The sequence below is a fragment of the Cloeon dipterum genome, chromosome 4 (genome assembly GCF_949628265.1).
Source record: "Cloeon dipterum chromosome 4, ieCloDipt1.1, whole genome shotgun sequence".
NCBI lineage: Eukaryota > Metazoa > Arthropoda > Insecta > Ephemeroptera > Baetidae > Cloeon > Cloeon dipterum.
Genome location: NC_088789.1, coordinates 11,287,686 through 11,313,242, shown reverse-complemented (window position 1 = coordinate 11,313,242; position 25,557 = coordinate 11,287,686). Strand labels below are relative to the sequence as shown.

Here is a 25,557-nt window from a genome sequence, read left to right as displayed (position 1 = left end):
AAGCATTTAGAGTGAGTTTTTATTGAAAGTGACAAAATTTTATGTTTAAATAATACTGTTTTAGTTGGTACTTCTGAAAAAATAACCAAATAATACGTTACTATCCCTAAACAAAAGAAAATCAGTTTGCGCCTGCCTATAGTCTCAAGTCAAAAATTTTAACTTGTGTTCGTACATACATGAGTGTTTTCGGACTTATCTGTGCAATAATTAGGGACATCCTGTGAGTACCGAGTGCTAATTGGAAATCTCGAAAATAATCATTTCTGTAAATTGCCTTGTCATTTATTTTGTTTGGGCTATTTTTGACTGTCCTAATAAATTCTAGCGCCCATGTTAATTTTTTCCTTTAGGTTTTTTATCGGAATTCCTTGCAAAAAGTTATTAAATTTGGGCTCTATTAAAAATTGGCACTGGTTAGGATAAAATTATTAACTTAGATCTTTTCTTAATTATTTCGTCATGTTGTCAAGTCTATTGAATTGATATGGGCCACTGTTGAGCACCTCTCAAAAGCGCGAAATTAGAGTTGATGTCATTGGAGAACTGCATTGTAGTGGCATTCTACTCACTCAGGGTGCTCGGCAGGTGCAATCAAGCAAATCTCCCCGTGAGAGGTCGCAGAACTTGAATTCCTTAACCGTAAACGCGTTATTGTTTGATATCCAGTGCTTAGCAAGCTGTGGAGAACAGCACAATAATAACAATAATTACATATTTGGATTTTTATCTCAATAATTGAGACTCCCCAATCGTCTGTCCCGAAAACAAGGATGTTAAACTGAAGGCACCTTCGATCGCGTCTGTCGAGCAACTGATTGGTGCTTATCCGCGATGGATCCATCAAACCCAGCGCCTCCAGAGGCGGCAGAACCGCCTCCTGCTGAGGCTACTCCCAGTCCCGTCCCCAGTGAGGCTATGACCGTCTCTTCGGAGAGCCTGCCGCCCCCGACAGCGCCGGTCTCCAAGCTGAAACCACCGAGCAAAATTGCCCGCCCAACCTCCGGATTGCCGAAACCGACCGCCAAGACTCCTGTGCCTCCGCAGGTCGCACCGCTCAAAGGTGCTGCCAGTTGCATACCATCAACGCCAGCAGCTACGCCAGCGAAGCTGAGTGAGTACAACATCAAGTTTGTCATAAATGTTTTAATTTTATTATATAAAACGAGTATTTTTTATATCAATAATGCGTTCGACAAGAAAAGACATGGAAACCTGCAGTGTTGACTCGCACTTCATCACTCTTCCCTTTTTTTCAAAATAAATTCCTAATTTGAAGGGTATCTTCTTGAAAATACTACGTTTCTTTCAAACTTATCTCGGGCAGTTTTGGAATAAACAGGATAATGGCCATTTCAATTAATTTTCTGATAATTTGAACAGTGAGTGAAACGCGGCGGCTATAGGGATTGTTTACTATAGAACCAAGATTTTTACTTTTTTTCTTCCAAAAATCACATTAATGAAATTGTTATCAAGGTACCCCTACAACCAAAATTCTCAACACACAAACGTGATAAAGTAAAAACTATTTCTGGTGAATTCATCACATTGCACCTGAAATAGAAAACATCTTATTGTGCTATACTTTTGTTTATATTTTTACAATTGATTTAATTTCACGGAAAGATAAAAATGAAGACCTTGAGAAGATTTTCAAATCCCTTTGGAATCTATAGTCTCTTACTCAAATTTCAAAGAATTTAAAGCAGCGACTGATCTATTCCTTAATGATATCATTTAGCATGAATATCAAAATATCTATCACGATATCTATCTCCAAACATGGAGAGAATTAAACATAAACTATTATTATTTGATGTTTATTCTTGCATACGTCTCGCTTAAACTATTTACGGAAAAGAAAAACGATAAAAATCTGCTAGTTTTTGAATCAACAACGGTAAAAAGCTAATTCCACCAATATTTTGTATTCCCTGCTATAGATTTAAAGATTGGCTTTGTCGAGCTAAAAAATGTGTCACTGGTGTTTTCCATGGATGAGTTAAGCAGTTAATTTAAAATACAAATATCTCGGAAATTTTGTCGAATTTAAGTAAATAAAAATTTTATGTTTAGCTAGAAAGGCATCATTCATTATAATGTTGAAAGGCTCTCAAAGTCAAGGTGATCTGAGCCTGCCGACACCTGAATCGCGAGGCGGCGCACTTTGAAGAACCGTCTGTATTTCACTCATGTACTCAGGAGGTGTCTCATTACTTGTGCTCTTTCACATAGAGTGCACGTTTCATAAATACGCCTTCCTCGATTTAATGTTTGTTCCTCTTCTGTCAGGTGTCAATCCAATCACAGCCGTTCAATAATACTGCTCGATCTGCGACCGCACAAAACAGCAACACGTGTTTACTTTAGTACTTATTGAGGTAGAAGGATGCTAGTGTCTGATATTTCATTATTATATGATCGTGCAAGGAAAACCATAAACGACACCACTCTACTGCGGCCGGCCGATATACCCGTTTGAAAAATTACTCTGTTCAGAAGATATTCATTCCAACCCTCTTTCAAACAATATTTTCTTTGGATTTCCATACAGCATTCGGTGAATATATTTTGAAAGGCACGAAGAAGTATGTATGTATTTGGAAATGTTTAAACACTGACTCGTCAATCTAACCATACAACTTCCAACTTTTACCTCACAATCAGAAATTTCAGGAATTTCAATCAGGATTTCAGTATTATTGAAATTGTAAAATATAAATTTTAATCATTAACCTACGCAGCTTTAAAATGCATATTATGTTTCTTAATGTCACATAACTTAATGCCGTTGTTTTTAAAACTGTTTTGAAGTTGTTAACGTGATTCTCTTGAAATAAGTTAATTTAATTGTTTAAGACAAATAAATAAATACACGCTCAGGTGTAATCCCCCACACAGTAGAACCATTCAGTTTTTCTCAATTAATTAATTAAAATGCAAATAAATATCAAATTTTTTCTGAACCAAAATTAAGATAAACATAATAATAAATCGTGATGTGAGATAGAATCGTGCACTCAATTTTCTGTTGTTGTTGTGTAGATAGATACAGCGTTACCTAAAAATAATCAATAATACAATTATTGTTGTTTAAATTTAAATTAGACAATTTAGCAAGCATGAAGATTTCCTTAAACAAAAATATTTTATATCGCTGTTGAATATTTTTGTCTGAATAATCTCCAATTTCCCCTGTCACTTATATATAAAGAGCGATTAAAAAGTAAATTAAAACAAGACAAGCTTTTGTAATGAACTGCCAATACTTTTATTCATAGGAGAACCATATTAAAACCTATGATAACCTGTTACATCTATTTGGTTTGGAATATACGAACAATTATTTAAACGCAGAGGCTGCACCGTTGATGCTTTTATTATTCACTTATTTATGATGGGCGCTGCGCGAGGTAGAAATACGCAGAATATTCCGAGTTGCTCTTCTCATGCCATTATTTGTTTGACGAAAGGGCGGTGCAAACTTTACCATTTAGGACTGCACTGTTGGCGTATCAAAGATAAATGAATGCAGCCAACCTCAATCTTGGTGTGACCCTGCAGAAGGTGAAGCACGCTCATACCTTTGATTCAACTGATCTCCCTCAACAACAAATCGCGACTCAATTAACAATTTAATACATATTACTTTTTATCATGTCCGCAACTATGGAAGTGGTTTTAAATTAAAGTTTGCTGTTATACTTGATTCCTTTTTTCTATCAAGTGAACATTATTTTGAAAGTGGGTAAAATATAGCTAGTTTCATCTTTAATGAAACTAAACAATATATGCATAGTAAAAGTGGTTCACGTCTAGCTCAAAACTTTAAATTGAATTAAAATGAGAAAACAGAATAATAAAATCCGAGGACAGTGATTATACCCTAATTATGTTTTTAAATTGTAAACAAATTGCTATTCAATAATTTTTCTAGCATAATTTTACTTAAATTGTCGTGACAGAAAAATACCCATTATATAATAAACCTACATCAGGACTCGTAAGGTCATGCAAGAATTGCGAATTGTGAGCGAAACGTGGACACAAAATATTTATTTCTTGGAAGAAAACTAAAATTCAAATCTTGTTTTTTATCAATACCTTTTAACTGTCATTTTCGCTCAATTTAATATCTGATAAAAATATTAAGGTGTTATATATGAAATCTGGAAAAATGCCAAAACTATATGATCAAAAATTCACATTGATTTTTTCATTATTTGCCAATCAATGAGGTACTTTTTACCCGCAAACCATTTTAGCCTTGATAGTGTTTTGATTTTTTTACCGGTCTATGAAAGATATCTCCCAAACACCACAAGGGCGTGAAGTTTTTCTGACATTTCACTTTATTTTTTGTTATCATCTTTCTATTTATTTTTACCAAGCAAACTTACTATCTTCTTTTAATGCTTTGATACACTTATGCGGCAAATATAAACTATTTCTTTTTATTACTGTTACAAATTCACTTTTTTCTTATACTCCTGATATGTACTTAATATTTGTTAATCCGTGTTAATCATACTTCCCATCTGACTAAACTTGTGTAAAGTTTGATTAATTTATGTTTAAACTGATCTAATTTTTACCCCTCAACATGCAATTCATCTCAAATTTTATATACTTGGCAAACCATGTTCATGCCACAGTAAAAGTAATTTAAAAATCCCAGACAGTCAAAATTACAATCTATAATTAGTGTGCAAAATCTCTTGTCCACTCAATTCGTCATGTAACCGAGCAGGTGCTAAATACACGATGACATAGCTGATTCCTCTGCTAATTAATGATTCTGTTAACACAATCGTTAATCGCTTTCCTCGTTTAAATAAATAATGATTAAACAGCGCTGACATTGAATCCGGTTGTAAATTATCCGTTGTTGTCAGCAGCACCAGTTTTTTTTGCAGCTCTAAATCACTTATGCAATAAAGTGTAAGCCAAGGGACGTTGCTCGTCACATTAATTCACCAGTCAGGGACAATGCCCGGCTGCATTTTCTCGCGTGCATGCCAAGAGTGGAGAGCATGCTGGCCGTCACTGCTCAGGTCGAACGACCTGCTGACCACCCAAGGCTTGCGGTTCGATTCAGTTGGTAAACGGCACATATCGAATCTGATCTGCTGCTTCTTTCGCCTGTTTGCTTCAATCACTGCTAATCCGCCCCTGTGACGATGACTTTTGCCGCCCAAGTATGAAAAAATCGCACGTGAATCATCTCCCCGACCTGAATGTGGAAAACACCTAGCTCCTTTTTTGGTAGTTTGAATGTGGTCGGCGCACATTTTATGGGATATGCAATTTGCGCAGAAAAATTATGTTTTATTCTCTTAGGGTTTAAGTATGCCAATCCAAATAGCAAATATTTAATATCTAGAGCCTATGTCTAGCTATGTGACTAGTTTCGGTTACATCTGAATTTTAAACTTATTCTCAAACCGATAATTTAATCAATAATTCAGGTGCATATTACACAAATTTGAAGCGATCGAATAGGAACCCACACAGCCATTTTTGCTGCTTTAAAAAAGTTGACATTATTTATTGGACTATAATGCTGATGAGAAGCCATTTTTTGTACTTTCAAAAGCGCGGACTTTTCCGAAAATAAAAGCCTAAAATTCACAACGCAACATCTGATCAAAATCAAGTTAAATCATGAGAATTTAATGTTAAAAATCACACTCATTATATTCTTACCAAGCAAAACGTTTTAATGAGGCTCCATTAAAAATTCCCCCTTCCCGTTGCCCACAGCTTGCAGACGTAATTATTGTAAAGAAGAAAGAAGGTTTTCTGAAAGAAAATTTTCAAGTGTTAAAAAGTTCCAAAAATTTAACACTTCATGAATGCACTACCAGTGGCTTAAAGAAGGTTCTCAAGTGCGTGAAAATAGTCTTAATGGACCATTCACGACGTTTACTGGGACAATCGCGCCGCAGACCGCGGAATGCAAGCCAAACACAAATCAAGCAGAGCATAATAACACGTCAATCGCTTTTCATCCTCTTCATTTTAACGTTATGCAATTTTCCGTGTGTTGCTGCGGCGAAGTGTTGCAAAAACTTTGATTTTCGCTGCAACAAGTAGTACTACGGATGAATCACAAAGCGACTCCCTTTTTCTTTGCGCTCCTGCTCCGTGCAGGCGTTAATAATGGAAGTCGGCAGGAGAGGGAAGGGCTAAGATGTGTAGCGCGCACGCAGAGGCGCTAATCACATCCTTCGGTCGAGAGTTCGAGAGGCAGTCCGCAAGAAGCCTCCGAATTGAAAACACTTGCTCCTCCAGACGCAATGTCCTCATATTACAGAAGGACAGGTAACTATTCTCACGGTTTGATTTTCCCAGTCTGACTTATCTTCAGCATTTATTTCTTAATCTAACTAACCTAATGACAAAAACATGAAAAACATCATTGTTATAATTTGCTATCGTGGTAAAAAATATTTGATTTTTCTTCTCTAACATAAGCACCTTAAGTCCGGAATATTAACTTTATTGTTATATTAACTTCAATCCAGGTGCGAAATGATTAAGTTCCATCCAAATTTTACTTACTTAATTACGTTAGTACTTAATTTGACACTATATATCTTTTTAATTAAGCAAGAGAGCTTCAAAATAACATTAAAAACACATTTAAGTGTTTATTTGTATTATCTCTGCTTTTCCTTCCATCATCTACTTAGTAAAATAGAGCAAAGGTCATTCTACAGAATTCTATGGAAGATTTTTTTTTGGTTCAAAAGGTTTCTGAAAGCGTGCTTAACTGATAAAAATTCAATAGCCTTTTTAAATTGTCTGTTTCCCTACCATACTTTTTAATGTGGTTTTCTATATTCTAAATCATCTAAATTACAAAGTGGTAATATATTCAGTAGCATAAGCTTAAAACTACCATCTCATTACCTCACACAAACGCGCGCCGATCACCGATCTGTTTATATCATTGTGCCTAGTTTAGGCGTGTTTCTTGCGCGACGCTGCCGACTGACTTCGCGTCCTGGCCATTTTAGGCGACTTTTACGACTCAACTCAGTCTCTCCATTAAACAAGGCGCGTTTTTTTGCCGCCGTCTTTCAAAACGAAGTGCTCTCACTCGAAATGTTTTAATCGCGTCATTTTCATGCGATTAATCTCCTTCCGCGACGGATGTCCCAAATTTTTGTGCTAAAACAGCCGAGATCGCTGTCGTCCGCGGAAAAAATCTACGTCTTAAAATGTAAAAAAATATTACTCCACCCTTTCCTCGAGATGTTTTATGCGCGTGGAATTGTGTCGTTGACACGTAAAAATATATTTTTTATGCGTGGTCTTTGTGCTTGCTGATGGAGATCTTGCCACGCGTAATTCAAGTGTATTGTTTGCAGGTGGTTTAACGCGTGAATAATGTCGCAGCACGTTGAGGAAAGTTTGCATAATCAAACGTAATATGCGTCGCTCGTACCTTGAAAAAAACGTAGCTCAGATTCAAGTGTCAATATTTACACGTACGTCATGTTTTATGGACTGAAATTTGGCGCTGATAAATTTAAACAAAATAATTGAATCCGTTATCCCTCTTTAATAATCGTTTAATTTGTAAAAACGGAAATTTTTTATTTTGATAAATAGGCTAATACACAGTGTATTATACTACTCGATTTATCAGCTGTATTTTAACAATCCATAAAATTTTCATGCATTATGCAGCAATGAAATTTTTCTCCCAGAATGCAATCATGCATCCATTGTTCTCATTTTATAAGGAGCAAGTAGTGGTTGAAAATTTGCTTGCAACCCACGTGACGGTGAAAACTAAAATTTTGCATGCTCTTGAATTTTAAACACATCATTGTGTTTTACCTGAATCGTGAGCTAATCAGCATGGAGCATAGCTCGTTAAATTGGTCATCAGCCTTTTTTGTTTCATTGCTTTGTTTGTGAGCAAACACACGCGGCTTTTCCTTAAAAGTGGCAGTGACGAATCAAATACCACTCGTCATAAAAATATCCTTTTGTGGGATTATCCGGCTCACACGCGCACTTTTGCGCTACTTCGTGGAACACAACGAGCTGCCTGTCGACGCGTATTTTATGTGAGCTAAAAGCGCGGATTGAATAATGGTCTGAAGAGAGCGCCCATGCATTAAAACGTCGGTTATTAACCCTTTTAAGGATTACGGTCTAAATTGTAGCTTGAAAGAAATTAAAATTACACGTCTGGCCTCTGTAGCACTTCATATTGAATTTTTAATTTCGTGAAATTTGGGCATGTTGTATTTTACTAAAATGTCTTATAGAACACCTGATATAATTTTTCCCAATTTAATCTTTTCATTTTTTATTACTTATATCTTGTCTGTTATACACTTTTAGTGTTTAGTAAAGCTTTCATTCATAAATTTTTAAAAATAGTGCAGCGCATTCCACAGTAGTCAACGCAGTAGTTGACAAATGGGTATACAACCACACAATTGCTTCCGTGGGCCGACAAAATCCACCTTGCTTGTCAAACATTTGATAATCCGCGTTGAAAAATCAACACAATAAATTACTTGACTTGGACACCCACCAAAATCGATATCACCGCTTTACGCGCAATGTAGGACGGGAATCAATCCCACGCCCATTTTCGAAATTGTTTTCGCGCGACTTCCGTTAAACAGAAACGCGGCCATTGAGTAAGAACTAAAAAAAATATATCTGCAAGTCGCAATTCGATCGCCTCTCGTGGGGTTTTTCGTGCGCAAATTAATTCCCAAGCAGGTTCTGCTTGTTAGAATAGACGCTGTTCTTTGCGGTTAGTCTGCTGAATTAATTACAAATTCGTCTTATAATGTTGAGCCATAGGGTTGCCAGCAAACCCAAATGATGTCATGGAGCATTCTCCGCTTCAGAGCCAGATTTACTTCATTTACCGGCAAGACAACCTGGCTAACCAACACTTAACTTGCGTATAATTTTGGGATTAATTTTCGATTCATCGCCGGTGACTCGGCACTTTGGTGAATAATATTGCACTGCGATTTGCATTAGCATAACTCAGCAACATGCTAATTTGACCCAAGATTCCGGATTCAATGACCTCTTACTTAATCAAGGTGGAATTTGTCTAATGAAGTGACAACGTGACCGATTTCCACTTGGAAATGGCAGCCGATTGAATTGGATTTTTAATTAATGGATGTGTTCACACCTTCGATTGTGGTGTTTTGCTTGACTAGATGCTTAGGAAATAGGCAAGATTCGCACGATACTCCTCTGCGATTTCAAGCTAGTAGTAGCTTTTCCCTGAAAGAAACAAGTTTATTATGCAAAATGCTCAACGCCTCTATATCTATCTGTCTTGGCGGAATCGTGCTGAATCCTTAGCTCTGGAATTAACTGCAACTTATCATTATCAACGCCCACAGACTAATTCAAAGCTTTTGATATTTCCATGTGCCGTTGGAATAATTATTGCCTTTCCTCTGATGCACTGAAAGTTGCCTTGGCAAGTTATCAAAGGAAAACCTTGTGATGGACTGTCGACCAGTTAGAAACTCGTGTCTTCAGCTCACCTAATTTTCTGGAAACCAAACAGGATTTTCAGTTAATTTTTGCCACTTCATTTAAAATGACAAGACACACCATCAAGTGTGTGACATCCTTTTGCATTTACCGCTGCTCTCGTTATCTTGCTAAGTGAGTGTTTGAGTCGTAAACGCTGTGACTGGTGTGAGAGTCGTTAATTGTTTCGTTTAATTGCAATTGCTGAAAAGCAACATTTCGACTTGCTTCCAGCTCCCTGATATTATGTTAATAGCGTCGTTTCGCGACCTTCTCAAGTCTCACGGGAAAGAATTGGAGAAACAACGAAGCAGAAGCTGTCGTTGCGCAAGCTATAACAAGTTTCGCAAGCATAGAAAAATCTTGTAATCGAGGAGGAATGCATCTAAAAAGGATTCCGACTCATCTTTCTTAGTAATACTTGTTGAGTCCCACAAATCAATAAAAATAAAAATCAATAAATAAAAATATATATTTTAAACGAATCAAAAAATGAAAACAACTGGAATACCCAGTCTCAAGTAAAATTTTTAAAACTCATAATTTTGAAACTAAAACTGCGAGACATCGAATATATTTTATTTTTATTTTGTACTGCTTCATTGAGCAGTGTAAAGAAACCTTTGGCCATGAGAAGTCGTTTGCGTCGTGAACTCTCTTGCTTATGCATGCGCGTATTGAGAGGAGTCTATTTATTATAAAGCACCCGATGCGTGATGTGCGCGTTGGCGAAATTTGATGGATGCTCTTTATAATTTGATCCATCCACCACACGAAAGTTGAACCGTGAAATTGTTAATTCGCCCAAACATTTGGAACGCCGTTAAATAAGCAAAGTCGATTTGTAGCACACCAGTAACGAGTAAGCGGCTATTTATTATCCGGCTCAAAAGCCAACACGACAAATTCCCCTGTGATGATAATCTTTCCCTTGTCATTATTGCCAATAAAATGAAGAGAAGTTCACTATTCGAATATTATGTGGGCGTACACTAAAAAAGTGCTCTGGTCGAGTGTTCGATATAATTAAGTTGGTGCCAGAAGCAAAAGGGCTCCTCCCTGACTCGTCTTTTTTTCTGTTCGTGCGTTCTCCTGATCATATTAAACGCAGAATTTAGTTCAAGTTTAAATTCATTCGGGTGACCGGGGCTTGAAGTTTATCCATTTAAAATCTTGTCTTTTCTTCAACGCCCTCATTGTGAAAATAAAATAACATTTTCATGACGCAAAATATTGACGTCCCCTTTTGTAAATTATGCTATAAATGTACTAGACATAAAAGACCTTGGCTTTGCTTTTCAAAACACCTGATAGAAACGAAATTTTGAGTGTGGGCGAAGTAGGAAAATAACTGCGTCAGCCAGACTCCACCTTAAGAGTCGCACTTACTACTTCCAACTGTTTCTTTCCTCAACACCTTGACGTAGATGCGTAAGCTTTTTGTTTTCGAACGCCTCCGCAATCACTTCTATTATTTGTCAGTGCTTTTTACGAGATGCGACTGACAGAATTGTCCTGTCACTGACCCGCTTACGATCTGGATGTGCAGTTTTGCCATTTTTTTAAGGAGAAAGTTTTCACTCAAGCCTTTATTGGACAGTTGCGTACAGAAGCGGCGAATTTGTTTGACACCATTTTAGGGGAATTTCTTTAAAATCATTATTATTTTAATTAGCTACATAATTTATCTCAATAAAAGGAGTTTAAGTTAGTAACAGAACAAATAATTTGCAGTTTAAAATCACTTTGCGAACTATTTGGAGCATCTTACGATTATGAAACGTTGTGTTTTTGTTGTAATCTACTTTTCAAACATTTTTCCAAAACAAAATTCAAATATTTTTAGGATGGAGTGCAAGTCAACGCCGACTGTTTTTGTCTCTTCTTAAATATTTATATTATCACGCTAGATATTCTACGGTTTAGTCGATACTTAGACGTTTTATTTTTAATCCAGCCAGTTTTATGGCTGCTCCATGAAGTCGTAGAAAACTTCCGAAATAGGATGAATAGACTGCAGTTCATAAAACTCAGCCACGCGCGCGTAGGTCGATCTTGCTTGCGACAGCGGATGGGCGCCTTTCGACTCCGTCATAAAGTGTCACCTTTTCCAACAAAGCCGACCATCCCAAAATTACTATCCTTCTCCAGTGAGAGAAATCTGGTAATTAAAACCGGCATCTGGCATCTCGCGTAATTGAAAGACGAAATCTTATCCTCGTGTTTAATTTCCCTCGGTCGCCCACGCGCCTCAAAAATAATTAACCACGTCGAGGAAATAAACCGTTGCTACCAAATTAGCGTCGACCTTGCGAAGATTTACGGCGCCAACAAGAAGGATCGCATGACCCATTCGCATGCTCACCAACAATAATTATTGCATCTCTTTATCTATCTGGCTATGGATTGCTGTCCTCCTTTCGACCTTTCGCCCTAAATGCACGCTGCTTGTTTATTCATTGCGCTCTTGCTCGCGATGCATGTGTTGCAGTGATCGCAGGTGACGTGACCTTTGGCAGGCCTGAGGACCTCTGCTCGAAAATGACACTCGCAGGTAAAGAACCTAACCCTGACCTTGCTTGTTGATGGCGTTCTATGAATTAACAATCAAATCGCTTACTTATCTTGGATTGGAATAATACATATCATTAATTTTGTCGCAGAAAGGCATTCTTTTGAAACAAACCGCGATCTTTTCAATAGTGAATTATTTCTCAATGGCATATGAAGCCAAATTGTTCAAGATATTACATTGCTTAAGAAACTCTTTTTAAATTAGAAATCGGGTCAAAAATGGAAGACAAAAAATGATTAATTAAGCATGGTTGCTATTTATGAACAATTTTTCTAGTCCATCTCTTCTTCCAGTTCATTTAAAAAGTTACAGTATCAATGGCTATTTCATTATTTGCTATTGAAACTCTGTAGTTACTAAACGACTTAGAAAGGCTGCAGACATCCTGTAGATAACGCCTAACACAGTTAGTTCTGTGGGTTGGCTCTCCGTAGCTACTACTGCAGCTTAGGCGTGTAATAAACTTGATATATCACAAATAAAAGCAATTAATGAATGAATCAACAATCGCCACTGCTTGTTATAATAATTACAATTCATCGCCCCCTCCCTCCTCTACTAATAAACCGACTTTGCAGCTCGAATAACACAATAACTTGGTGAACGGCCAACTCAACAGGTAGGTGCTCTACAAAAAGAGAGGCCACCACAATTTGCTCAAAAACGTACTTGGATAAAAAGTTGATATTATATTATGTTAGTTGGAAATTTAAAATTGAATATAATGCTAACTCATTTTTCTGTTAAATTCAAGATGGTGGAAAAGCACAAATTTTCAAGCCATTGCAGCTTAAAAATAATCAATAATATTTTTAAAAAAAAATAAAATAAATAGCAGGGTTACTGTCATAAATTAATCTTAAAATGATGATGGGTCAGTTGACTGAGAATTAACAATTTTTTTAATCAACAATCCAATTTTGTCTTGATTAAATTGTGGTGACCCATTAGGTCGTATGCTTTCATTATGGATAACAGGAGGCGAAAAAGGTTGCTCAACATTACAAATTATTCTGGTGGGTGGTTCCGCACTTTGAGATAAAATCTGTAAAGGTCGCTGATTATTAATTCAATTAAATTGTATGAAATCGATTGTATCGAGATAACTTGAAAAAGAATAATTCAATTACAACTTTTTTCTCGTTGTTTCCATCACAAAGGCGTGGTTTTTTTGCATGACTCTGTGCTTTTTGCTTCATTCACGCAAGATGAAATCGTAAATCACGTCGAGCACTCTTTCTTACTCATCGTGATTTTCTGTTTCGCCCTTTCGCCAAAGCAGATTTCCAGAGTAATTTATCCGTCGTACTTTTGTCTGCAATTATGCTAATGCTCGACTAAAAAGACATTTGTCATTGTGCCGAAAATTGTTTCGTGCCATTCGCCATCCATGATGGATATATGTAGCTCTGAATATGGTGAAGCAATTAAAAAATAATAACAAGCTGGAACGATGCAACAAACAGCATTTTATTTATTCTTATTACTCTTATTTAAAGCTATGATCACGTTTTATCAGTTTGATGAGACTTTGTTTTTAATATGATATCAGGGAGTCAAATTTGAAGCAATTAAATTATTTTATCCAGAAAATATGGCACCATATTTTATTCATAACTGTATATTTGTGGGCAAAAATTCTTGAAAATAATCTCTCTGGAAATCTTCCCTTTATACGGTGACGGTGTGTTGCTCTTGTTCTGTCAGTGTTTGTAATTTCGTGGCCTGTCCTGCGTGATTCAGACGTGGCTGAGGGTCATGAGGACGACTGCCTTTCGCACACATACGCCGACTTGATGATGCACGGGCGCCGTGGTAGCGATGATATCTTTGGCCGCCGCCGATCATCTAGTAAGCCGCCTTCTTCGGTTTATAGGGTTGCCAGAACTTTAAAGTGCTTAGGCATTTTTCCTACGAGGAAATCTGACCCAGAGATCGTGTCATTTGAATATTACAATTTTTAATTTAGTGTATTTTATCATCTGAGTCTGGTAATCCTAACCTGCTGCACCACAGCATTTTGTTTTTCCTGAGTGCACTCAATGGAATAGTCTTCTAAACTATCTAGAAATCGTATCTGTTAGTGTGTTTCCATGACTGCATGGCACGTTTAGGGTGACCAGGTGAAAAACCGCATCGAATTCGGATAATTTAAAACTGGAAAGACTGGTCACCCTAAGTAGGAGACCTTTTAGTTTCTATCCTTTTCTATTTGTGACTGTACAGACGGCAGCATCGAGTCTTGGGAACATGCAAGGCGCCTCAGCGAAGCTGGAGTAAGGAGAACCTCAGGTAACTACCATAATCCCTATGTCTTTGTATTATAATAATGAATAGTTTATACAAAATTAGCATGGTGTGTTTAGTTATAGAGATGATGTGTTTTGCATGTTTTGCACCAATCAATCACTTTCGAGATTTCCTAGGAAGATTGTGACACCACTCGTCAGTTGATGCGTCACTGCAGAAAATTGTTTTGAATGTTTCACACCTCCGCGTGAGGGAGTGAAGAAAAGGCAGCACTCCAGCACTCTGGAGAGTTCTCTTGTGCCCTTGTTGGGAATTGTACAAGCACGAAATATTATCTGCCTCAATGCAAACACACACACGCCGTGTTTTGTTTGAACTGAAATTATATAATTACAACGGCCACACCTTATTTGGCTAAACTCTTCCACTTGTTGTTTGTGGAATTATATTACTCATCACTGTAAAATAGCGGAATCTTAATTCCAGTATTTTATTTTTAAATTGCTGGATTTAAATAAGAAGCTCAAATATCATTCTAGTATATTGAACTTTCAAGTTTATGCAGTTGTTTTGCTTTCCTTGCGATATTTGATCAAATTTTGTTTCGAATAATTTCTTCGAAATATTCTGAAAATTAATCATTATAAATATCGTTGTCTTCATACAAAACCACTGCATTAAACTTCTTTTCATATAAACTGCCTCAAATTTTGCGACCCGCAATGCCAAAAATCCGTGCATTTCCGCAGATGCGAGCGTAGTGCTGACCGAAGACACTGACAGCTTTATCATTGGCAACCGAGTGTGGGTGGGCGGCACCAAGCCAGGCCTCATCGCCTTCATCGGAGAAACACAATTCGCCCCGGGAGAGTGGGCCGGCGTGGTGCTCGACGACCCCTCAGGTATCTTTACGTGTCCACTCGCAACGGGAAGAGCTCAAAATTATTTGACAGGCAAAAATGACGGCTCCGTGGGCGGAATCCGCTACTTCCAGTGCGAGCCTAAGAGAGGAGTCTTCTCGCGCCTCACCAGGCTGACAAGAGAGCCCCTCGAGGGTGCCGCCAGGGCCGAGGCCACCCCCACATATAGACGCACGTCAACTGTGTCGCCTACCGGCACCTCCCGCCGATCACCCACACCCTCCCTTGGTATGCCATGGAGGCCTTAATCACATTAACCACGGCGAACTCTCAAAATTGAACCTCGAGACTAATTTAATTGTTTGGCTTCCTTCAGACTTTATGAAACTGTGCATATTGAATTGAATTTATCGTATAATGATCTAAATATTCCGCGAGGACTGCTTTGCTGCACAAAATTTTCACCATAAAAATCGCCAAAACTTAAAAAGCGTCTTATACATATTGTTGCCAAACAGTTTTTCTTTGTTTATAGGTAATTTTTGTTTATGTAACTCTCAATAACACTGATCATGATCAGTTATATTTAATTCTGGAAATCAATTTCGTGAAGATCCTTCACAAGTCAGACCAATCGACGTATTTGATTAAAAATAAACAGGTTTGTAAATAAATTAAATTTATCTTGTGCATTCTCTTTAGATATTACTTATTGTATAGCTTCTTTATTGGATGCCAAACCTTAAGTTCTCAAAACAAATTGTAAAAAATGAAGAGTTGCAAATATTGAACAATCTGACCTAACGCTAATACTGTCGAGAGGATCAATTTTGAGCTATGCTTTGTAGTAGAAACAGTAGTGCTCTCGCGTCTAATGTCCCTGCACATGAAACTAACCATCAACAACTAATCCCGTGTCTAGATGGCAGCATGATTTCTACTGTTTCCAACGTCAACTTCCAAATCGGCGACAGGGTAATTGTCAAGTCACAGCAGGGCTCCAAACTGGGCCACCTCAGGTTCATGGGAACAACAGAATTTGCCACCGGAGAGTGGGCAGGCGTTGAACTGGACGAGCCGCTGGGCAAAAACGACGGTGCCGTTGGAGGGAAAAGGTTACTGAAACCTTTTATCTTTTTTATTTTGTGAAAACTAATTATCACAAATGATATTCAGATTGAGTTGTAATCTTCTTTATTTTGCAAGACGTTACATTTTTTAATAATTTAAATTATCTTTTCGTTATAATATTTTAAAAAGTACCTTTGTATAATAAACTGAACTTGTAAAATAACGCTCAATTTTTGTTTGTGTCAGATATTTCGAGTGTCGTGCCAAACACGGTCTGTTCGCACCGCTGCACAAAATCTCATTGTCCCCGTCAAGTAGACGGCTTTCGGCAGCCAACTGCATGGTGCACCGCGGCTCCACTTCATCCCAAGTTGCCGCTGCCAGTATTCGCAGACATAACTCACGTGAAAGTCTGACATCCAGCATCGCCTCCTCCAGGGTCTCAGCTACTCCCTCGGCAAGGGTAAAGCTCGGAATCAATTCTCTGGGCTCTCCTCCAAAGGTATGAGTGTCTGCACCAGAAAGCAGTCCAATTGGCAACTTGAGAGTCGGAAAGATAAGAAGTGCAGAACTCGTACCCACGAGGTTTTCTAACAAGCATGGATTTTCACTTTCAATGCTCCTTTTGTGCCTCTCTAAACACCAACGTTAATTTCTGTTTTCTGTTAATTAAAAGCATCTTATTTAACCTGATCTCTCATTTTTAAAGCCAGACATTTGTTAACAAACTTGATGTTAGTATTGAGTTCATAACATTAAATATGAACACCTCACTCATCATTTACAGAAACCAATGTCAACTGTCCGTCCAGGAATGACATCACTGTCCTCCCTACAGGTATGCTATGCCTAGGCTTATTGACGTATCCAATGCTGCTGTTTTCAGACACTTATTATAATTTTTAATTTTATTTGAGCCGTAACACTTCATAGAACTAATTAATCGAGTAACCATTCCATATTTTTATATATGTGAAGGAATAGCCTGTATTGTACAAACTAATAATGTATAATAATTAAAAACTTATTAATTTTATCATTGTACTTGTTTTTTAATTCTCCCATTTATTTTATTACTATTGCACTGTTGCTGAATAAAGTTATTTGTATTCAAACCTTTGTTGTGTTGTCATTTATCCTTGTGAAAAAAGTTAATGAAATGCTTGTTGACATTTTTGTTTCAAATGATATTAAATATTTGAAACTATCACAGCTATAATTATATCTTACTTTTTCTCTTTTCGTTGTCGTGCACTTTTCATTAGAAGCTTGATAAAAAGTTTCGTCAAAATTGTAGATATTTCTCTATCTTTCATTTCTGAATGTCATGTAACTTGACAAGGCGTGCAACTGGTGAGAAAAGCCCATTGGCTCGCATTGTTAAGGCATTCCCAGGAGTGTCAAAGCAATGGGAGGTATTTGAGCAGTTTGGAGATCTAATACTGGCTACCCAATGTCAGAGATGGCAAAAGGTGGTTAGTTTAGTGACTCGAAATGCTCAAATTGCTCAACGGGCTGGGAGGCGCACCGGCGCCGACTCGCTACTTGCTGGTTTGCACCTTTCCACCATGCGTAATTTGGCTTCACGGGACGAATATCTAGCGTTTCAAAAAGTCCTCGGTGCGGGTTTCAGCATTCGTGCTACTGCAGTGCGCGCCCTTCCCCCTCCTCGGACAGGGATAAAAAGAGCAAAAAAACATAATTTATTAAATTAGTCTTATGATGGGAAATCACTGAATCTGTACTAGTATGAGGGCGTTAGCTTATACCAATCAAATTTTTCCTGGTGCAATCATAAGTTCATTACAAAATTTGATAAATGTTGGAATTGCAAGCTAGAAAAAGCAGAGAAGCTTTGTGTGTCTCTAGAGGTTAATTATCGAAATGATATATATCCGCGTTCAGGGTGACCGTTCTAACCTCACTTTCATGGCAAAAGATAAACTAATTTTTCCAAATTACGCACTCTGCGCGCACACATGCATAATATAAAATACCTAAATGAATTCTCGGGATAAAACAATGAGTTTGCGTCTTAGAGAAAATTAATCAGGATATAGAAATATCTTAAATAAATGTGTATAAATATACAATCTACAAATAATTACAAAAATATTGTTGTCTTTACCAAAATCTGAAAACACTTATTAATTATCTGGATCAATTAATGTTATACAAGCATTTCATCAAAGCTCTGTAGATCTCCGTAAAATTTATTATGTTATAACTTTTGTCAAGTTATAAAAATGTATAAAGTAATTTCCTTCCCCACCTTTCGCAAGTTGATTTTTATTTAAAACAATAAAGTTCTGAATTTTCGCATTGCATAAAACATCATTATAGGTATCCAAGCAGAAGACCTGATATTAGCTGTAATTTTTCAGGAGCAAGTGAAAGCCAAAGATAAATACATTGCCCAGTTACTGAAGGAAAGAGACTTGGAGCGTGCTGAGGTTACAAGAGCGGCAACGCAGGCAGAAGAGGCTGAACAAAAGCATACTACGCTTCTGCAGGAGATAGAAAAAGTATTATATCATAGAGTTCTTATTTAAGCAAAACGTAACATAAAACATAAATTTTAGCTACGCACAAAGGCTGCCAATGATTCCAAAGATCTGCAAGAAGCTGCGGAAAAGCTGAAAAGCGAGAAAGATGAATTGCAATCACAACTGGAAGAAGCACAGTTCAGGGTTGAAGAGGAGAGCATTAACAGAGCAGACATTGAGGTATATCTTTATGATTTTATCACCAGCACAAATCAGTTTCAACGTGACAAGTCCATTTTTTCCACGCATTTAATAAATTATGTTGCTTTTGTACTGCGCTTTTCCATAATTATAGCTGCATTAGGGAAATTATCAGTTCGGAAAGGAGCAAAGCTTTTAGAACATGCATTAACGCACAAATTCCCATTTTCAATTTCAGAAGGTGAAACAGAGCCAGGAAGTGAGTATTTTCACTGCCATATATTCAGTAGCTAACACTCATTAATCGTTGCTTGGTGGTATGGATGCTAAAAATAATGATATTTTACCATATCTTTTATTTTAATCCCACTCTAACCAATTTAATATTCACTAACTCATAATCCCAAACCCAGTAGTTTTTCAACGTGCTTTTTGCAATCTTTGTGTATTTACGTAGTCCTCTAAACGGGGTTTATATTGATATTTTGTATTTTTATAAAGGCTAGCGAAAAAATTCAACATGAGCGAGCTGCTCAGCTGGAGCAGCAGTTAGCTGATGAAAGGGAGAAAGCTGAGCGTTTGGAAAAAGACTCAAACCGGTGTTTTGAGGCAGAAGAACAACTCTCCTTGGCTAAAGAGGAACTTGACGTCTTGCGGTCTGAATTGGCGAAAACGCAGGTTCAGGTTACAAAACTCTCCGATCAGAAGTCTGCTGGAGAACACGACAAAAAGATTGAAAGCGAAACCCTGCAAATGGAAGTTGAATCACTGAAAATGTTGCTGGAGACCAAAGAGTCGCTCTTTGCTAAGCAGACCGAAGAAAAAGATGCTCAAATTGTAGATGCTACAAAGAAAGCAGCAGAAAACGAAAGGCAAGTCAAGCAGCTCCAGTCAGAGGTTGAAAGCCTGCTAGGAAAAATCGATGCGGCTGACGAGAAGCTCAGAGCCACAGACGAAAGTTTTAGCAAGGAGAAGAAAACATTGGATGACCAAATGGTTGTTATTAATGAGAAGGAGGCGAAAATCAGAGAGCTGGCTGTCAAGCTTGATGAGGAGACAGAATTGTTAAAAAAGATGAAGGAGAGTTATGAGTCAGCTATGCAAGAGCTTGAGAAGTTTAAAAATGAAGCAGAGCTCAAGAAGATGGAGGTGTCAAAAAAGGAAGAAGACCTAAAGAGTGCCTTAAAAAAATTGGATGAAGCCAACAAAGCCATATCACAACGGGATAGTGAGATGGAAAATGTTAAAAAGGAGCTAGACATGGCTCTGCTTGGTGCCAAAGACACCAACACTCAGGTTGCGACTATAAAGGGCTTGCTCAATGACAAAGAAAAGGAAGCAATATCTTTGAAATCTCAAATTGAGGAGGTCGGCAAAAATCTGAATGACCGTGATGCAAATATCAGTGAATTACAAAATGAGTTAGCAAAAAAATCCAAGCTCGGTGATGAACTCTCTGCTAAACTTCAAGAATACACTGCTCAGTTGGAGAGCAAGAGCAAAGACTTAAACGACTTACACGTTGAATCAGAATTAAAAAAATCTTCTCTACTGGAGTTGACTCAGAAGCTAGATGAATTTTCGGCAACTCTGCAGAAAAAGGATGAAGAACTTTCTGCTGCAAACAACAGCATTGCCAAGCAAAAACAGGAAGCTCTCAAATTACAGGCCGATCTTGGAGGTATGCTGTAAAAATGTTTTGTTTGTTTCTAACTAAAAGTTGAACGTTTTCCAGATATGCAAGCTAAACTCAAAGATCAAGAAGAGCTTTCTGCAAATCAGAGCCAGTCTCTGCAACAGCTGCAATTAGAACTGGGTGACGTGCAAAGAAAATTGCAGTATGCTGAGGAGCGTGGAAATTTAGTGACAGAGGAGAAGAAAAAATTGGTATGTTACCCCTGATTCAATCAAAAATTGTGATTTCGCTAACTCGTATAAATTTTCTAGGAGTCTGATATTGCCAATTTGATGAACAGTTCTAGCGATTCTTCGGCGCAACTTTTGCAGCTCAATTCCGACTTGAGAGAGCGAGAGAAAGAGCGGGATGAGTTGCGTAGTAAGCTGGGACAAGCTGAGCAAGATGCGGCCAACCTCGAGCAAAAGTTGGAGCAGACGTTGAGAGCTCATCAGCAGCAGAAAGAGCACGACTCGACTGAGCACTCTGAAAGAGTACATAAACTGGAATCGGAGCTGATGGTTTGCGATAAAAAATTGGAGGAGGAAGTCAACTCTGCGAAAGAGACCAAAAACAAACTCCACTCAGAGCTGGCTGATCTGAGCAAAAAATTGGCTGAGGCTGAGAGCTCAAAAGCTGAAACTGTCAAAAAACTTGAGAAGGATTTGCAGTTTGCTCAAGATAAAATTGGTGCCTTGAATGGTGAATGCGAGTCACTGAGAGAGCAGAGCAAAGAGCTCAAAACTCATCAGGGAGAGCGTGAAAAAGAAACCAAGCAAAAGGTTCACGAGTTTGAGCGTCAAGTGGCTGGACTGAAGAGCGACAAGGAAATTTTGCAGCATGATTTGAAGACCAAAAGCGAAGAAATCGAAACTCTCAAAGGGGAACTTGGTCAGCTTCAAGAAAATTCCAAGTCTAGCCAGAGCGACTTGAGCAGGAATCTTGCAGACGCCAAAAAGTTGCTTTCAGATGTGCAAGCACAAAATGCTCAACTAGAGGTATTATGTCATATTATCATGCAAACTCGATGTTTAATTTTTCTCTTTTAATAGGAACATATCAAAACACTAGAACAAAGCGCAGCACAAAATGATATTATTAAAACTGAGCTTACTGAAAAGTTTAACGCAGCGCTGAAGCAATTTAAAGAGCTAGAGATTAACTTTGCATCTCTTACTGAGAGTGATTTGGCTTCTAAAGCAACCAGCCAAAAGCTTCAGGAGCAGCTGAAAGAGATGATCTCTAAAAATGCACTTCTTAGTGATGATAACGGAAAACTCAATGAAAAACTGGTAGCACTCAATGTGCAGCTGCAAGAGGCCTTGTCAACTCACAAAAATTTGGAGCAGAACATGCTGCAGAAATCAGAGCAACTCTTAGCTACTGTAACTTAAAATACAACCATTTTTTAATATAATTATCTAAATTTTTGCAGGAGGGTGGCCTGAAAAATGAGTTGGAAACTAGGACCCAAAATTTCCAGAAACAACTGGCAGAATTGATTGCAAGTAAGGAGCTGATGGAAAAGAAGCTGAAACAGGAAATTGATGAAGCTAAGGTTTGTGTTAGTTGAAATTTTGAATTTTTTTTCTTATCGAATATGTAGGAAAAAATCGTCAGTTTGTCTTCTTCATCAGAAAGCTCTATTAATGAGAAGGAAAAGATTGTGTCTTCTATAAAAGAGGAGTTGAAACAGGCGTTAGCAGAGCGAGAATCCCTTGCAAGCGAGAAATCGCAGGTTTGCTAACATTTTTCTTAGGAATATCAAGAAAATCTAAATTTGACCAATCATTTTATTTTAGAGAGATATAGAACTTGCAACTTTGAAAAACCAGCTTGCTACGAGTGATAAGCAACTTGAGGCAGTCGAAAGCAAATCCAAACAGGTGGTGGAGAAACTGTCAAAGGAATTGTTGGATCTTGCTGCACTTAACACTGCAGAGCAAGAAAAATTGAAAAAGTAAGTTCAGTGTTGATATGAAAATAAAATAATACTAAATGAAATCAATTAGTGGATTTGAAAAGATGGTAGCTGAAGCAGAAGAGAAATCTGCTGCAATGGCGCTACAGTTGAAAGATATGACAGCTAAAATGGGTAACAAAGATGTTGAACTGAAGCAAGTTTTTGATGAGGTTTGTTTTTGTCCTTGACCTTAGGAATGCATATAAGCTTTACGTTTTAGGTGGAGCGGCTGAAAAAGCAGTCGGCAACAGCTGGACAGAGTGGAAGGCAGTTGGAAACCTTGCAGAACGAAAAGGTGCAAATGCAGCTTCGCCTATCGCAGCTTGAGAACCAAAATAAGCAATTGCAAAGCACTATTGAAGCACAAGCAAACTTGAACAATAATATGGGTAGGTCTTTGAAATATGTCTGGCACATTTTTGTTTCAATTGTTTCATTCATATCTCGCAACTTCATTTCAGACCCAGCGTCAAAGCAAGCAATTGAGGAAAAGGAATCCGCACAAAGCCAAATTAATTTCCTGAACTCAGTGATTGTTGACTTGCAACAGAAAAACGACAAACTGAAGGCAAATGTCGAATTTTTGGAAATGGGCATAAGCCCTGAAGATGTAGCTGACTTGCAAAGGTAGAAAGTGTTTTGTTCTAAATGCGGCTGATCTCTACTGTCAATCCTACAGAGATAATATCAAACCTCGAGCACCCGCGCCACGCTTATATTGTGATATCTGCGAAATATTTGACCAGCATGAAACTGAAGACTGTCCAAAGCAAATGGGAGATTCACCCCCACCCAGCCCCAAAGATGGAAAGAAAAAGAAAACTCCGCCAGCTGATCGTCCTTACTGTGAAACTTGTGAAGGTATTCAGTACAAATAACTTCTCTTGAAAAATACTGATGACTCGCAGTTTTACCCGTTAGCGAATTGAACTGGTAATTTCATTTCTAATGCTATCGCTCATGTAAATTTTCCCTTTTTCCAGTATTTGGACATTCAACGGAGGAATGCGTCTTTGAAGACACCTACTAGATTTTCACCAATTTGATATTCCCATGTTAACGCCTTGAATGCAGTAATTTAATCAGATAACTTGTGTAATCCTTCCAAAATTTAGAGCAGCTTGATTTGAACAATTACATATATATCAACTCTAAAATGATGCTGTATAACACCAAATAATACAAATTTATGATAGTATCTTAGTCCTACCTCTGGAGAAGAGAATGCTTATTAATCAAGAAATTTGGAGGCAGCTTGACAAAATTATGTAAAGAAAAAATGGAGAGTTGTTTATCCCTTGTTAATTAATTAATGGTGCAAGTCTTTCACACCGATTCACTGCAAGTAATGATATTATATTTTGCAATAGTTTTCCCAATTGTGTGATTTATTGTACCATCAATACTATTGAGCTTTGTCACATTACACAGAAAAGTTTATTACTTAAATTAAAAGTTATACTTCAAGCGCAAATTGTTGTTTTAGTCAATTCCCTCTTTCCTCTCCTTAATCGCATCCTAGAATAATTATTAATATGATAAGTACCTTCAATTTGCCATTTAATGTCATTAATCACCTTGAATCGTTCCTCAAAGAGTGAAAGTTCAGCCAATAAATCAGTGATAGCGTGCATCAGTGCATCTTGGGGAGTGTAGTCGGAAGTGGTCTGGATTCTGATTATGAATTTGTGCTCGAGTGGATGTGGCACTTTATATCCAGCGAACAGCACATTTGGATCTTTCAAAAGCTGGCTGTAAAACAAAATTTTAGATTTCACCAAAACGGCATAATATTATAAACTATTATATATGCAATACATAAAATTATATGTATAGGAAACCATATGTATTTATATTATGAACAAATTTTGCTATGGTAAAGTTACAGTTTCTGTCGGGTTACACATCTCGCCAGTTCTTATGAGAATCCCATGTTTAAGTAGGGGTGGCAAAAACTGTAACTTAGCGGCGAAAACTGTAACTTTTCCATAGCTGGGTATGATATAATAATATTTTGATTTAAACTTACTTCCTAATTAAGTTCCCAAGTGTATGATCTTCTTTATTGATAGTAAATATAGCAGCATTTGGAACCTTAGTGTCTTGCTCCTTGATGATCCTGTAAATAAGGTGGCTTTTAATAAGTACATACAGTGTACAGTCATTCTAAATTTTCAGTCATTATTTGTTAGAACAAATTAAGGACAGTAGAGACCAGGATGCGACATTGGATTTAGGAACTAGATCCTGGATTATTGGGGTTGGGTTACTTTTTGGTTTCAAAATGTTGCCAATGATTCTCTTGTTTGTGGAAAAATTTTAAAAACCCGATATTAATTTATCTCTTGAATTGGTTAGACTCGATGTCGTTTCCCGGTCTCTTATGTTATCATATTACGTATACATACATATTTATGTATCTATGATACGTAAACATATATCTAGTACAATCATCATACTTTACTCAGAAAAAAATGAAAAATAATTTTAACAGCAACGAAAACATCTCAAAATGTGTATTAAAATAAGGATGACCTTCCTTAAGCACATAAAACAGCACGCATTCTTACTTTTTTTCTCCTTCAAACAGCAGGAATGATTCAAATGTTGGTGGAGCATTCATTATGCTATATTATTTAGCGAAGCAAATATTATGATACCTAATAATTCCCAAGCTATTGTGTTTGGGAATACAATTCAAAAATTGTCTTGAATGATTTCAGAGAATTTGTGATCACGATGTGTGCTTCCAGACCGTGTTTGCGACCTTTGTTGTTAAACGAGTTGTCAGCAGTCGGCAACACCACGCCCACAAGCAAGTAAGCAACTCACTTTGAGACGTTCGAGACGACACTTGCGTCATCTATGTTTTTGTTGTATTACTATTTTTTATATTTTATTTTGTTTAAAGATACCGAATTCCGAAGAGCTCTAAT

The 25,557-nt window shown here is 37.4% G+C and overlaps 2 protein-coding genes across 17 annotated transcripts; one reads left to right on the top strand and one right to left on the bottom strand.

Annotated features, from left to right (window-relative positions):
* The first annotated feature begins 108 nt into the window (after positions 1–108).
* Positions 109–24,095, top strand: CLIP-190 (Cytoplasmic linker protein 190). Of its 16 annotated transcripts, none has more exons than XM_065488388.1 (25): positions 109–223; positions 773–1,114; positions 12,032–12,094; positions 13,859–13,966; positions 14,342–14,407; positions 15,115–15,267; positions 15,319–15,513; positions 16,148–16,340; positions 16,543–16,759; positions 17,084–17,134; positions 18,681–18,821; positions 18,879–19,022; positions 19,222–19,242; positions 19,485–20,664; positions 20,719–20,870; positions 20,931–21,656; positions 21,711–22,043; positions 22,094–22,216; positions 22,265–22,396; positions 22,461–22,618; positions 22,671–22,791; positions 22,842–23,010; positions 23,083–23,248; positions 23,301–23,482; positions 23,605–24,095. In XM_065488388.1, exons 2-25 carry the CDS (start codon positions 835–837, stop codon positions 23,649–23,651), a joined length of 5,121 nt encoding a protein of 1,706 aa, XP_065344460.1. In that variant the 5' UTR covers positions 109–223; positions 773–834; the 3' UTR covers positions 23,652–24,095. The 16 variants fall into 16 exon arrangements, with proteins under 16 accessions (XP_065344460.1, XP_065344458.1, XP_065344461.1 ...); XM_065488386.1 differs by having other exon boundaries at positions 16,543–16,798; XM_065488389.1 differs by lacking the exon at positions 12,032–12,094 and having other exon boundaries at positions 16,543–16,798.
* Positions 23,989–25,405, bottom strand: Rpb11 (DNA-directed RNA polymerase II subunit RPB11). Its single transcript, XM_065488412.1, has 4 exons — positions 25,192–25,405; positions 24,651–24,740; positions 24,199–24,373; positions 23,989–24,139 (listed from the first exon to the last, which is right to left on the bottom strand). Exons 1-4 carry the CDS (start codon positions 25,242–25,244, stop codon positions 24,104–24,106), a joined length of 354 nt encoding a protein of 117 aa, XP_065344484.1. The 5' UTR covers positions 25,245–25,405; the 3' UTR covers positions 23,989–24,103.
* Between the last annotated feature and the right edge of the window lie 152 nt (positions 25,406–25,557).

Coding starts and splice junctions, on each gene's coding strand:
- CLIP-190 (XM_065488386.1), top strand. CDS start 835: ATGGATCCATCAAACCCAGCGCCTCCAGAGGCGGCAGAACCGCCTCCT. Junction 12,095..13,858: donor CTCGAAAATGACACTCGCAG/GTAAAGAACCTA, acceptor TGCGTGATTCAG/ACGTGGCTGAGGGTCATGAG. Junction 15,268..15,318: donor GGTGCTCGACGACCCCTCAG/GTATCTTTACGT, acceptor ATTATTTGACAG/GCAAAAATGACGGCTCCGTG.
- Rpb11 (XM_065488412.1), bottom strand. CDS start 25,244: ATGAATGCTCCACCAACATTTGAATCATTCCTGCTGTTTGAAGGAGAA. Junction 24,374..24,650: donor CTTGGGAACTTAATTAGGAA/GTAAGTTTAAAT, acceptor TTTGTTTTACAG/CCAGCTTTTGAAAGATCCAA. Junction 24,140..24,198: donor TCTTTGAGGAACGATTCAAG/GTGATTAATGAC, acceptor TAATTATTCTAG/GATGCGATTAAGGAGAGGAA.